The sequence below is a fragment of the Pholcus phalangioides genome, unplaced genomic scaffold, assembly GCF_987345545.1.
Source record: "Pholcus phalangioides strain wild (caught in Gottingen) unplaced genomic scaffold, Ppha-v1.0 ptg000008l_1, whole genome shotgun sequence".
NCBI classification, from domain to species: Eukaryota; Metazoa; Arthropoda; class Arachnida; order Araneae; family Pholcidae; genus Pholcus; species Pholcus phalangioides.
Window position 1 is genome coordinate 13,484,586 of NW_028301601.1, and position 13,336 is coordinate 13,497,921.

A 13,336-nucleotide genomic window follows, 5' to 3' on the forward strand; every position below is an offset into this window, starting at 1 on the left:
AAAATTTTCATTTAATTGCATTGTTATATTAGTACATTCAAAAATTTCCTGAACTTTTTAATATGAAAAGAACAAAAACACACAGATAATACCTGTATATGCATTAATTAATTTGAAAAATATTATGCAGAGTGTTTCCTTTGAAGTACTGTCAAATTCCGTTATTATTCTCCCTGATTCAGCATCAAAAATTTTCAGGGAACAAATCTTTCATACACAGTTTATTACACAGGTGAAACCATTGATTTGATCTAATGCCAAACTTGTGAATGTGCCAGAATTTGCAAAATATATGGTTATCAGGGTTCGACTGTAGATATCCTGAGACAGAATTTTCGCCAAAGATTTAAGTACAGATTACAAGTTTTTTTTGTCTCGTACTCCAGTGCCTCCATCATTTCTTTTCATGTTTCTTTTGAATTATCAGGCAGAGTTGAAGGCACTTGCTTCTCAGTGTAAATAATAATTCTCAATGTGCTTAACTGTATTCACCTTGCTCATCTTCAGTGTGCTCATTGTGCTTAATTAATTAAGCAAATTCTTCATCTTGGAAAAATGAAAAGGTCTCACGGGAATGTAAACAGATGAATGTTTGTTATGGAAGTACCGTATCAGTTGAGGGGCAATGCTCGGTAAGTACAACGAAAAGCAGTGTGGGCACTGAAATTTATATCGAAAAAGACGTTTAATCTGCATTTAAATCTTCATTTTTTAACAATGGCTGAAAATTCATTTTTCACAAGATAGATACTTCAAAAGAAACATAGCTTAAACAGGTGACATATTTTTTTTACGTTTTCGAAATTTTTTGATTGTACTATCTCAAGAGGGAGTTGAAAAGTTAGTTGCATTCATAAATTCTCTTTGATTTTATCTAATTTAATGTTTCTTTTAATAAAGAACGCAACTCTGGAAAATCAAAGAATTAAATACCCAGAGTCCACGGTGAAGACCTCCACAAAATGTTTCTATACTAAAATTAAAAATCAGAAAATAAAATCTACTGATTCGGATAATTGTCATGAAAATGGGAAAAATTACACCCTTCATCTACATATATATCATCAGCGTCATATGGATTCTAGTAAAAGTAACGTTATCTCAGTTATGATTTTATTTGAGAAATTTAATTCAATTTCATGGTTTTTTCCCACTGCTAGTTTTCTTTGCATTTGGAAAACATTTTTGAGCAGAATCCAAAAGTGAAATAATAGCATTGAATTTTTCAGAATTTTGGGGGTGTTTACTACTTTTTTTTTAATTTAAAAATAATTATCAGTTGCTCGACTTTCACATTTATAAGGCACTTTGATATGCAGCCTCTTGAAACTCATATAAACTTGGGGGAATCCTCTGTTACACATTTTTTTTGTGCGAGTGCAACTAACTTTTAACCTGCTCATATTTTTTACACGATTTCGATATTTAAATTTGTAGTCACTAATTGAATGAACCAGTATTATGTTTGTCACAAGTATTTTTACATTGACTGTAGATGCTTATTTTTTGTTTTGTTATATTGTTGATCATGGCAGTTTTTTGCTGTGTTTTGTTTCGTGATGTATAGTTATTTGATCTCGTGTAAAATACAAAAATTCCGAATTTATATTTTATTACATATATCTTATTTTCTATTTGTTTCCTTGAAGACAAATATTTTGGTGAGGATTGATTATTTTGTTTTGAGCAACATATCTTCATTGATTGAACCTAGTATTTGTTGTATCAATTTAGTCAGCATGAATTTAAAATCAGTTTACTTAACAATTTCAGCAGCCAAATGTCTAACATGGAGGGAACTGCAACTTGTTTATATCTTGAATGTTGTTAATATGCTTTTTGCAAACTAGAGCTGCAGGGTAATTAACACATTTGCATTCTCCAAATCTACTATAGAGTATCGCTGCTCGTGTTGATGATATGTGAATGGGCTAAGCGTAAACCATAACACGCTCATTATTCATACTGCACATTTCTAATTCTGGTTCCCAATTGAATACTAAGATAGTTTCTTTGAGTTGATTATTATTGTTGTTAATTGTTTGTTGATTTTATTGCTTGTTGACTTTTTGTTTTAGTTTGCTCCCCCTATGGGAAGAAATCAAAATTTGTTAGTATGAAATGTTATTGTTCAGAGTAAAGACATAAACGTTTGCCCTAGATATATAATTTTTTTTCATGAAATTTCAGGCAATAAAATTGCTTTAGAAGTGGGTAATCATTTCAAATTCCTCCTCCCAATCCAGGCAGGAAACATCACACAGGATTAAAAGTGGTCAAGGGTCTCAAAAGTGGTCTCCTTAAATCCATACTACTCTTACTCATGTATCTTGTAGATCTGTCGAGTAATGTGGACAGGATGACAAGTCGCAATGCAAATGAAGTCGTTGATTTCATAACCTGAGTTTTTTTAGTTTTGCCTGATTTTACAGAATCGTTAGTTTCTGAAATGGTATCGTGTGTTTCTAATTGTCAGTCTGAGAATACCAAAAAAAAAGTATTCCATATTTGGTTATTTTGTTCTGTATTCATATCCATTGTGATATTTCATTATACATCTGCAGTTCCCTCCATCATCTCGAGAAAAGAAATGTAAATATGAGGGGGAAAAAAATCTATGTCAAATCTTTACATGCACAGTATTTTTCATTCATAATTCAGTACATGTCTCATTACAATTCATAATGCCTATACCAAAGCTGATGTTTACTAGTGATATTTTATTGTAATTGGCTCAATACTTGATAGTCATTTGATGAAAACTCGTTTAACACTGCCTCGTGCTCGTATAAAAGCTGTTTTATACGTGTCTCATTATATTGTTTTGTCTTTAATAGTTTATATAATAGAAAAACGAGAAAAAATATCTTGCGGTTTTTTTTAAAGAGTGTTTTCTGTCAGTGTCAATAAGTCCAAATGAAACTTTCACTAGCTCATGTACTTTCTTAACTTAAGCAATTTAAAAAAAAGAAAAGAAAAATCTACAATTTGTACTTTAGTATAATACTACTTTAGTAGTTTCATAGACGTCAAATCATTTTAAATTGTTTGCTTTTTTGTTTTGTTATCAAATGTGAAATAAGCCAAATTCATATACAATGTAGAAGAAATCAAATTATACCGATTGTATTGTCTTCATATTGAGACTCGAGAGAGAACTGTTTTGACTAGTCACCACTCTCGTTCAATCATGGTTTGTTTGGATGATTTTATCCGAATATAAAACCTGATTGTAAAAAAATAAAGTACCTTCTGATCTTGTTATTGCTTGTGCTTTGGAGAATTGTCATGAATTATCAAAATATTTTTTCAGATAATATTTTTTCAATGACAGCGAGTTGTTGGTCCATGTTCTATGAAAAGCACTTAATGCTTTACACTACACCTTCAGAGATGTAACAGGATATTCTGTATTGCAAGAGAGGGGGGGGGGACCTCTCACCTATAGATATTCTTGTCTGTTGCTGAGAGTCTTGTGCCACTCCTTTGGAGATATCGACGCACACCATGGCCCAACAGTAGAATATGGGTGCACAAACTCTGGCTTGTAGGTTAATTAGGGGTTCTTTTGCTTCCCTTTAACTATCACTCTGGAGCAGATTTTTACGGATGTAAGAATGTAAGATATGTCTAAGACTGCTAATGAAACAGGGTTATTGAATATTCTAGGGCAGTGTTTCTGAACTTTTTTCTGCCAATGACCCCCTTTGGACCATATTATTTTCCTTGTTTCCCTCTTCCTCCTGGGTGAGTGGTGAATGAGACCCTTTCTACATATTGCTTTTCTAAGTAAATTCATAGTTATATACTCATCAAGGCCTAGAGTTTTTTTTCTAAATTATGGAAAATTGCTTGAAATTTCACTCACTGATGGCACTGTATATAAACAGAACCTCAACCCAACACATATAATGCGACATAAACACTGCATAGTTAACATTTATTACGATTTGGTTTACGTGAAACTACCAAATTTCAATATGAGCATTCTTCGTTATTCTGGTTATATCCAAACGAATCTTTGTTTTAACCCATTTGACTGCTAACAAAAGAGTCTTGATCATTTCCTTGATGTCTCATATACAATGTAGTCAATTCATTGTCTTCAATTTTTCAATATTAGTTACATGTGTGCTGTAAACTGTTTTTGACATATCTACACAAAAAGAAATCAAGGGGACTTAAATGTGGTGACCAAGAGGTAGCCATTTGTGTGAGTGAAATTTTGTGTTAAAAATATTTTTTTAAAATTTACCAAAAAAAAACCTCTAGACCATGATAAATTTTCTAGTGCAAGCCACACCTTTTTAATGTCAATTGGTTTATTTTTTTATTAATTACTAAAATGCATCCAATACTTCTCACCCACTTTGTATTTCCGGACATATTAACAATTTTTGAGATGTACAAATACATATTGAATGTGCTGGGCTCTTACTTGTCCTACTTTTTAGTAAAATGCCCTACTTTTGTTACCAAGGCAACAAAATTTGTTTGATTTTAATTGAGAGGGGAATCAGATATATTGACAAATATTATACAAATGTTGCAGGATTTCAATTAATGATTTTGCCAAAGCAGAAATTGTATCATTTTTGAGATTATTTGGGAGAGGTGTGTATGTGAACCATTTGGTTTATTAATTTTTAATTTGCTTAGTTTGAGAGTTCAACAAGTAGAACTTGTCTGGATGGAAAAAATAATTTTGTATTTACTACATCATAGTCTTGAACAGTAAACTAACATTCAAAATTATGCTGCACATTTTGTGTACAGATGAAACAACAGTTTGCATAACAAAGCAGTTGGATATATAGGCCTATTCTAGGTTTGTTGATTCTGATGACACCCAATAGCATTGTTTTCTGTATTTTTAGGGAATTCAGAGGTATAAACAATATTTGCAATGCTAAGCGAAGAGCTAGAAATGAAAATGCTTCATTTGTCAAAAATGATTGCAGTGGCATTTTAAATCTCTTAAAAAAAATAAGGATGGACAATGCAGTAAAACCATACGATTCACCTTGACTTATTTACATTGGACCTTTTAATTTACATATTCTGCACTGTGCTTTTAGAAGTGGTCTCAAAAGAGCGTCATTCTTTAAAAAAACTTAACGTCTTCATAATTTGCTGTGCATTGTCAAAGATAGTTGACAGCATGGACTGTGGAAGACTCCAAAAAAAAAGAATGTTATTTATATTGTGAGGAGAGACAGAAAAAAATTATCTGTGGTTGTGCTAGTACACCGTTTGGGCCAAAAAATTGTTTTTGTAACCAAGTCATTTTTCTGTCATTTTGCTTTGGCTCAAGTCAATCTTATAGGAATAGTGCTATGAATTTTTTAAAGTGTATTTTTTAGGTATTTTTTTTATTATGCTATGATTATGTTGTCTAAGGGGGAAGACCCTTCCCCCATCCTATATTTTTTTCTAATTTTTTGAGGGGTGCCATGAATATGGCCAGGAGGTTGAGAATGTTAGTTGATTAGGCAAGGTCGTATCGGGGTGGGGTGGGACTTGGGGTCTGGTCCCCCCGAAATGTGAGAAAATGACCGAAAAAAGGGGAAAAATGGCCAAATCTATTGTTCTATCACTTTGGTTCTCCCCCCCGAACGAAATTTCTGGCTACGGGCCTGTGATTAAGCATGTTGCTGAGCAAATTTCATAGTGAATTTTTTCTCTAACGTTTTTATCCCCATGGATACTATCGCGAATAAAATACACGAAGCTGAGTTACCAAGTATTGCCACCAGGACAAGGTTTTTGGACATTTTTATTACATACACCGTTTTAAGTACAGCTTGTAAATGAGTCATGAATATGCTTTACCTTACAGCATTTCCGCATGTCATGTGCATCATGTCGTTTTGTAAATTTTATTGCATTTTGATAGCTGTCTCGATCATGCTATCAAGCCCATATAATGTAGTTCATGCAATAATTTTTCAACATAACCACTCAAAACTAAGCATCAGACATTGCACATGGTCTTTTATTGTCTGCATGCATCATTACAGTTTAACAAACATGCGATTTCACATCTATGGATGGATAAGTTCATGATGAACATTGATGTGGTTTGAAGTGACAGTTTCCATGTTCACAGTTTTCATGAAAGGAAAGACTTCTATACATATCAAAACAAAAGTGGATATTAAATAGCATAGACTAGACGTTTAGTTATAACAAAAATCATACAAAAGGAAGTGTTAATGTTTTCTTGGTCTGTGACATTTCGCCATTTCAAGATGGCGTTCAACACATCAAAGTATCACCTGACTATGCAATTCGTTAGAAATCTGCTGTCGGTGGTGAGATTTCTGTGAGCTCATTCGCTTCGCCTTCAAGTCCTTCATCTTTTGGGGAGCCTTGTGCGAAGCTCTCTTCCTGTCACTGATGATCACCGCATTCTCACTGGGGGAGTTGTCCACCGACAGGATACCGTGTCTGTCGGTGGCCCTGTTGGTGCTGGACTTGACGTTCGTCAGGTCTTGTATGGCCCTGATCCGAGCCAGACCGTCCCTTAGTTTCTTGACGGCGACCGCGGAATCGTCCTTCGACTGCAGGGCTATCGAGTATTCCTTGCCGTTGAAATTTGTCAGGTCCCAAGAGACGACGCTGTCCCTGCTCAGCCTTGACCGAGCGAATTCGGATACGTTGGACAGAGCGTCCCTGTTGTCCAGCAACTCGCGCATTTCCCGCAGTTCTTTCTGTTGGCGTTGTATCACGGCGTCCTTCTCGAGCAGCAACGACTCGATGCGGTTCTGCTCTTGCTTCAGCTCGGACTCGAACATCAGGAGCTGGGAAACGATGGTCTGCATCTCGGAGTCTTTTTGCAGGAGCAGGATTCTCATCTCTTCTTCCTTTTCGACCATCTTCCATCGGAGATCGGCCATCTGCTGTTGGGATTTCGTCGACTGGTTCTTGAGCTGCCCTTTCGCTTGCTTCAGTTCTCTCTCTCGTATCATGAGACGCGTGGTAAGCCGCAGGATCTCGGCCTCCAGCTGCATAGAAAAAAAAAAAAATTTAAATTAAATGCACATATAATTACGAATATCTCTCAGCATTTAAAAAGGTTACAACACAAATACAAAAAATATAACTTATTCAAAAGAATATTCCAACTTAATTTTTCACTCATTATTATTCTGACCCATATCGAAACTAATCAATTCGCCAATCTTCACCAATGCCCAGTACAGCGCGGCCGTAGCTAGAGATTTATGTGGGGTGGGGTGAGAAGCAAAAGTGATAGACCAACAGATTCAAGAGGATGCACGACGTTCAAACAACGAAAATGACGAATTTTTTTGAAATTACACAAAAGATAGCGAAATTTGCGTAAAATATTTTTCACCAATTCGTATTAAAATCTGTTATTTTTCTATTGCGATTTTTATGATTAAAAAATCATGATTATCAACGGAAAATACCTTCATTTCTACTTTCCTACTTTTCGTCACGAACTGATATTCAAAATGTCTCTTGCGAATCAAATTTCATTCGATTTACTCCAAATTTTACGCACTTGTTTCTTATTACCTATTTGAGATAACCAAGCATATATACAAATACAACGTTACAACAGGCAAAATGCCCAACGAGGTGGCTGAAAAAAAGATGCCCATAAAAATATGGATGTCATATATTTCCAAAAATATAGCAACCCAATTAAAAATGCAATTAACAAAAATTGTAAACAATATATACACACGATAAAATATTATATATATATTCCTTTTAAAACCATCAGTATTTACTGCTAAAAATACGAATTGTTATAAAGGATAATTTTTTTTGAAAACTAATTCATATTTTTAGCAGTAAATATTGTGTGATGGATTTAAGTTATCTCGCACAAATAAGTCATAAGAAACAAGTGTGTACAATTTGGAGTAAATTGAATGAAATTTGGTTCGCAAGGAACATTTTGAATATCAAAACGTTCTTTGTAACGAAAAACAAACACCGAGGAAAAATAGAAGTGGAGATATTATTTCCCGTAGACAACCATGATTTTTTTAAAAAACCCCGAACAAATAGATTGAAGATATTTCTAATGTGTTGTTGATTACAGTGTTAGCGCGTTTTTTTTGTTGAAAAATATTTTGAGCAAATTTCGCTATTTTTTTTGTGTAATAAAAAAAATTTCGTCATTTTCATGATTTGAACATTGTAACCCCCTTAAACATGGTATCATCAGTGCCGTCTTAACGCATGGGCCCGCCCGGGTCTCAAGAGAATAGGGGCCTCACAAAAATTAGAACTAATTGAAATTTTCGAGAACTTACCAGGTAGGGACTCAGAAAAACCAATCGGCCCGGGGGCCCCCCATGAAGCTCTTAAGACGGCCCTAGTTATCATTATCCCCTTAAACATGTTACTCCATCGAGCCGTTTTCTAACATTAGACAATTCCAAACAAAATTTGAAAAAAATATCGTTGTAGAGAAATTTATCGTTATATCGAGTATCGTTGTGCGGGGTTTCACAGTAAATTGGTACACTGGTATTTCCATCCAGGTAGAAGGAATATTACTTAGCCCGGGGTCCCATGACTGTTGAGACGGCCCTGCGTGTCGGCACCACGACAAAAACATCATTTATTATACACATAAATGCAAAGCTATTAGAAAATGAACTCGAAAGAAAAAAGCTTAATGCAGTCGAAATTAAATTATATTCAGCAAAAACAACTGGAGGGGAAGTCCCTTACAGCAGTGGTTCTCAACCTTTTTCGACTCGCGCGCGGAGCCCTTGCAAGTAAAAAAATTCTATGGCGGAGCCTCGTAGGCCAATTTTTTGATTATTCACCAGTTACCGATTTATTTTTACTATTTAAAATATTTGTAATTATTTTTTTAAGTTTTGCTGCTTTTTTATTTTTCTCGAGCGGGCCGCAGAGCCCCTGGAGAGTGTACAAGGAGCCCCAATGGCTCCGCGGAGCACCGGTTGAGAACCACTGCCTTACAGTATATTACAAAAATATTTTCACTTAGCGCCATCTATCGATTAAAACGATTAATAGAGAACGACAAAAGATTAAATCGATAATATATATTTTTATTCATATCCCCTCGATTTCAACCGAAAATCTTTGAGGATGAAAAATTATGATAAGACGTAAATATAATAAATATATGATACAATATCAAAATGTAGAGCTTGACATTAGATAATACACGAACTAAAAATGAAAAATCCAGTAAATACAGATTTACAGCGCCATCTATGAGGATAAAGAATAACTAAGCCGTTGTATCAATACTCACGTAATACCGAGATTTTAGTCAAAAATTTTATCTAAAACAAAATTTAATATAAAATAAATATATTAAAAACAAATATGATACGTATATTTATATAAAATGTATCAAATTAAGATATTACATAATCTGTTAAAATATGTAAAAAGAACATTTCTACGAAAAATTTATTCTCTACAGTTTCATTAGGTTCAAACGGGGAATGATGAGTGGCATTCTGACAAAATATGCGGATACGTGTAACTCTCAAATATGTTACGACGCTTGCACGTAAGCCATCTGACCCCCACGTTGAACAATAACTTTAGTATATACCTTTATAACAGTGTGTTATTCAATGCAGAGTTTTGGCAAGAAAATTAGATTATTTCTACTAGACGATAATTGTTGCTAATTATAATAAACAAAAAAATACGCCATAGGGATTGGGTCGGATGAACTGTGGGCTGTGGCAGTAAAATATATAAAAGGAAAAAGTATTAAGTTTTTTCAAGAGTCCTCTTTTCACCCTATGTTCGCTTCATGTATAGATACATTATATGTGTGTAAAAAATTCATTAACAGGAGTATAGGGAAAGAAAGAGAAACTTTTCCGTAGAAAATAAGATTACTGTAAAGCTTCACGTTGGTGAAGAGAGAGGAAAGAAAACACAGGGAACTTGTTTGAATTTATTCCACTGGTGTTTGGACTTAATATTAGGCCCTACACCTGTGATCGTAAAGAGGTTAAATCGGTGTTTAACAATATCTTAAAATCTACTGTCTAGTAGCAGTCGAGTTCCCATTACTTTCGCCTTCAGGGAATCTGCATAGGTGGAGATGGACATGTTGATGCCAATTCATATATAGGCCTATACACATACCGACTCCGTCCGTCATTGACGCTGAGGGAGGGGACACTGTTGCCCCCCCCCCTCCGCATCTCAAACCACGAATCCCTATCCGATTAGGAGTCTAATCTCGTTTGAATCTTCGACGAAAAAAAAATTAAACCGAAATCCTGAGATTGATAAACGAATTTTTTCTCATGTCATGATATTGGTCTGTTCCGTATTTTGTAAAAGCGATAACAATACTCAAAAGATAACATTACCCATGATTCCAATAAGCGGCATCTATTGTAATTTCACTGAAGCAACATCCCGAGGGATATCCCTGACTTGTGTTTATCACTCCTTTTTTTTATGTAACGGTAAGTGTGACAAGCCGGGAGAATCACAACTGCCTCATAAAGTTTCATAAATTTTATTACTTTTAACAGCATTTATGGTTAATTTACGGATGAAGTTGAAGTTTGATAAATATGAAAAGGAAATCATATGGAAATATCACTTCCATTTTTTCGCAGCAATTTATCAGTTTTGCCGTACATGCACTACAAGTATTTTGCCATAAAAGTCATAAAAACCGAAATTCACGAGAAATACATCTTTCGTTGAATATGAATTTTCATTAATCTTTAAAGAGTGAATTTTTTTGTGAAGGTGTTTTCCAGCATTTTTCCGACATGGTAATTCCAAGAACATAGAGACGTATAGGCAGTTTTTTTAAGTACTGGAAGACAGACCAGAAAGAGAGACCAGCATCAAAATTTTTTCCCCCATTCCCAGCGTCAAAGAGCTGATAGTGGGAATAAGAACGGGCCCAGATAGGCCTATGAAGAAGGAAAGGAAAGAAGATGTATGTCTCAGTATGTGTGTGCATGTATGTGAGAGAAAGATTTCTTGGTCAATTTCGAGAGTCATGGCTAAAGCAAAATTAAGCATGGTTTTAACAGTCAAAAATGCCACCACACACCAACAGGTCCAGAGGAAGCTGCGGATGAAGACAGCCTGCAAAGTACAAATGCAAATGGATCGACACATGTAAAATTTGCGAGTTCTGAATAAGCTCCACAAAATCAAGAGTCCGGTAAATTGCCGTGGCTACGCCACAGTGTCTATAGGAAGTTCACAAGTAACCAATCATCATAAGGGGAGGGAACAATTTTTTTATCATCATTTTGAAAAGAAGATGCGATTAAATATGATTCAATTGACTAAATAGGTGCCAGAGAAAAATGAAAATGATAAATAGGTGCCGGGAAAAAAGAATACAAAATAACTTATTTACAACAAAATATGTACAACAAAACTACCGAAGATTCTCCCATCGGGAGATGGAAAATTTGTTTCGGCCTTCTGTAAATTTTTTTACGAGCCGAAGGTCGTGGAGGGGGTGGGGGAACTCACTATAATTAACAATGTCTTTGATATGTTGAGTTCTCCCATCAATTCAAATTGACTTTTATTTAGTAGTTTGATATATGGAAAGATTTTTGGCAGTGCAAGATCCCTGAGAACATTACAGTTTCTAACATACCAGGGGACTCGGTCAAATCTCTTCAAGATTTTATTTTGCATTCTTTGTAGAATTCTGATGCTTGTTTTTGTCGCAGGAGCCCGTGCAGGGGAACCATAAAGAAGTGTAGAGGTCTAAGAACTGGCTTAAAAAGAAAGATTTCATTTTTGAGTGAGAGTTTGGCTTGAGGGAGGGTAATTTTATTTAAAGCACCCATTATTTTGTTAGCTTTGTTACAAGCAAACCTTATATGGGGCGTAAAAGTCATTGTTTTGTTAAAAATGCAACCATAATATTTGACATTTTTAACCGGCCGAAGTGGGTGGTCACCAATATACGTACAATCGACGAAGAGGTGGAATTTTCCAGCGTTTGGCAAACCATACAATTTCACATTTTTCGTGATTGAGCACAATATCAGACTCCTCACACCAATCAGTGATTTCGTCAACAGTTTCCAGTAGATTGTTTGCAGCCCGACTAGCTTGTCTCGCATTACATAGAACCACTGCATCGTCAGCAAACAGTGCAAGGAGTCCCACATGAGATGCAGGTCTGGCTGGTGCATTCCGAACATTTTTTGCCGTACAAAACCCTCAGTCGTAAGCGCGATAGATTATTTTTGCCGTGGGTGTGTGTGTGTCATCGAATTGTTCGCCACAAACCGGAAGACTTTCGCCAAGAGGCGATAATTTTAAGATTGTAGGAGCTCCAAAAAACACCAATTAATTTTTGATTGGTCGATGACGTCGTAACTTGGTCGCAATTGGGTAACCAAGGTTGCATCATCTGCAAAGAAGACAGACAATCAGCTGCATCGCCAGTCTACCGTGTATCTCACCCTTTTTCAAGAGGCACCTCGGTGAATAAAGGTTTTATTCAAATCGCAAATAACATTTCACAACACGCTTCGAGTTGGAAGAGACCATGTCCAGTTACATTGATGACTCCCAAAGACAACACAATGTTCACTTTCATTTCACAATCACAGCGTTGCTATTGAGAAATGACTTTCCAGTCGGTGAAGAGCTTGTTATTTTCACTCTCTCAAGTCATTGTTTGGGGAGCCATCTGGCGGTTTCCATTCAAGGATGAACGCTCTCTTCCGTACTCTACTTAATTACCATTACTATCTACTGTTTTGATGGTTGGATAGCTTGGATCAAGGGGAGAGCGGGCCACTTCATTGATTTGAGAGCGTATCGGGGGGCCACTTGATTCAGTGATCTGGAAAATCACCGTGAATCACTTACGTCATCTGTAAATATGCCACGGGTCACTTGAATCATCTGGGAATGTGCCGTGGAACACTTGAGTGATCGGGAACTGTGCAGTCGGAGCCGGGGCGGGGTGTCGCTCGAGCACCCACAGTATTTTGTAGCATGGATCCGAGCACCCTCAGAATTAATTTAGAAATCAAAATTTTCTACATAAAAGTCAAATCGAGCACCCACAGGTCTATAACATTTCCAACGCCCCTGCCGCGAGTTGTGTAAGTGATCTGAGAAAATGTACTGTGCGGTTCACTCAAGTGCTCTGGAACTCGGACGCGGCTCACTTCTGTGATCTGGAAATGTGGCCACAGGTCACTTAAGTCATCTTTAAATGTGTCGCGGGACACTTGAGTGATCTGGAACTGTTCTGTAGGGGAATTGAGTGATCTGGAACTGTGGTCCGGGTCACTTAGGGGATCTTTAAATGTGCTGGAACTGTGCTACTGTGATCTGT

General features: G+C 35.9%; 1 protein-coding gene across 1 annotated transcript in view; it reads right to left on the reverse strand.

Annotated features, from left to right (window-relative positions):
* Positions 1–5,977: 5,977 nt before the first annotated feature.
* Positions 5,978–13,336, reverse strand: part of LOC149083850 (uncharacterized) — a 38,287-nt gene continuing 30,928 nt past the window's right edge. Inside the window, exon 2 of the mRNA XM_089234242.1 lies at positions 5,978–7,007. Coding sequence (XP_089090368.1) covers positions 6,267–7,007 — 741 coding nt within the window. The 3' untranslated portion in view covers positions 5,978–6,266. The remainder of the gene's footprint in view (positions 7,008–13,336) is intronic.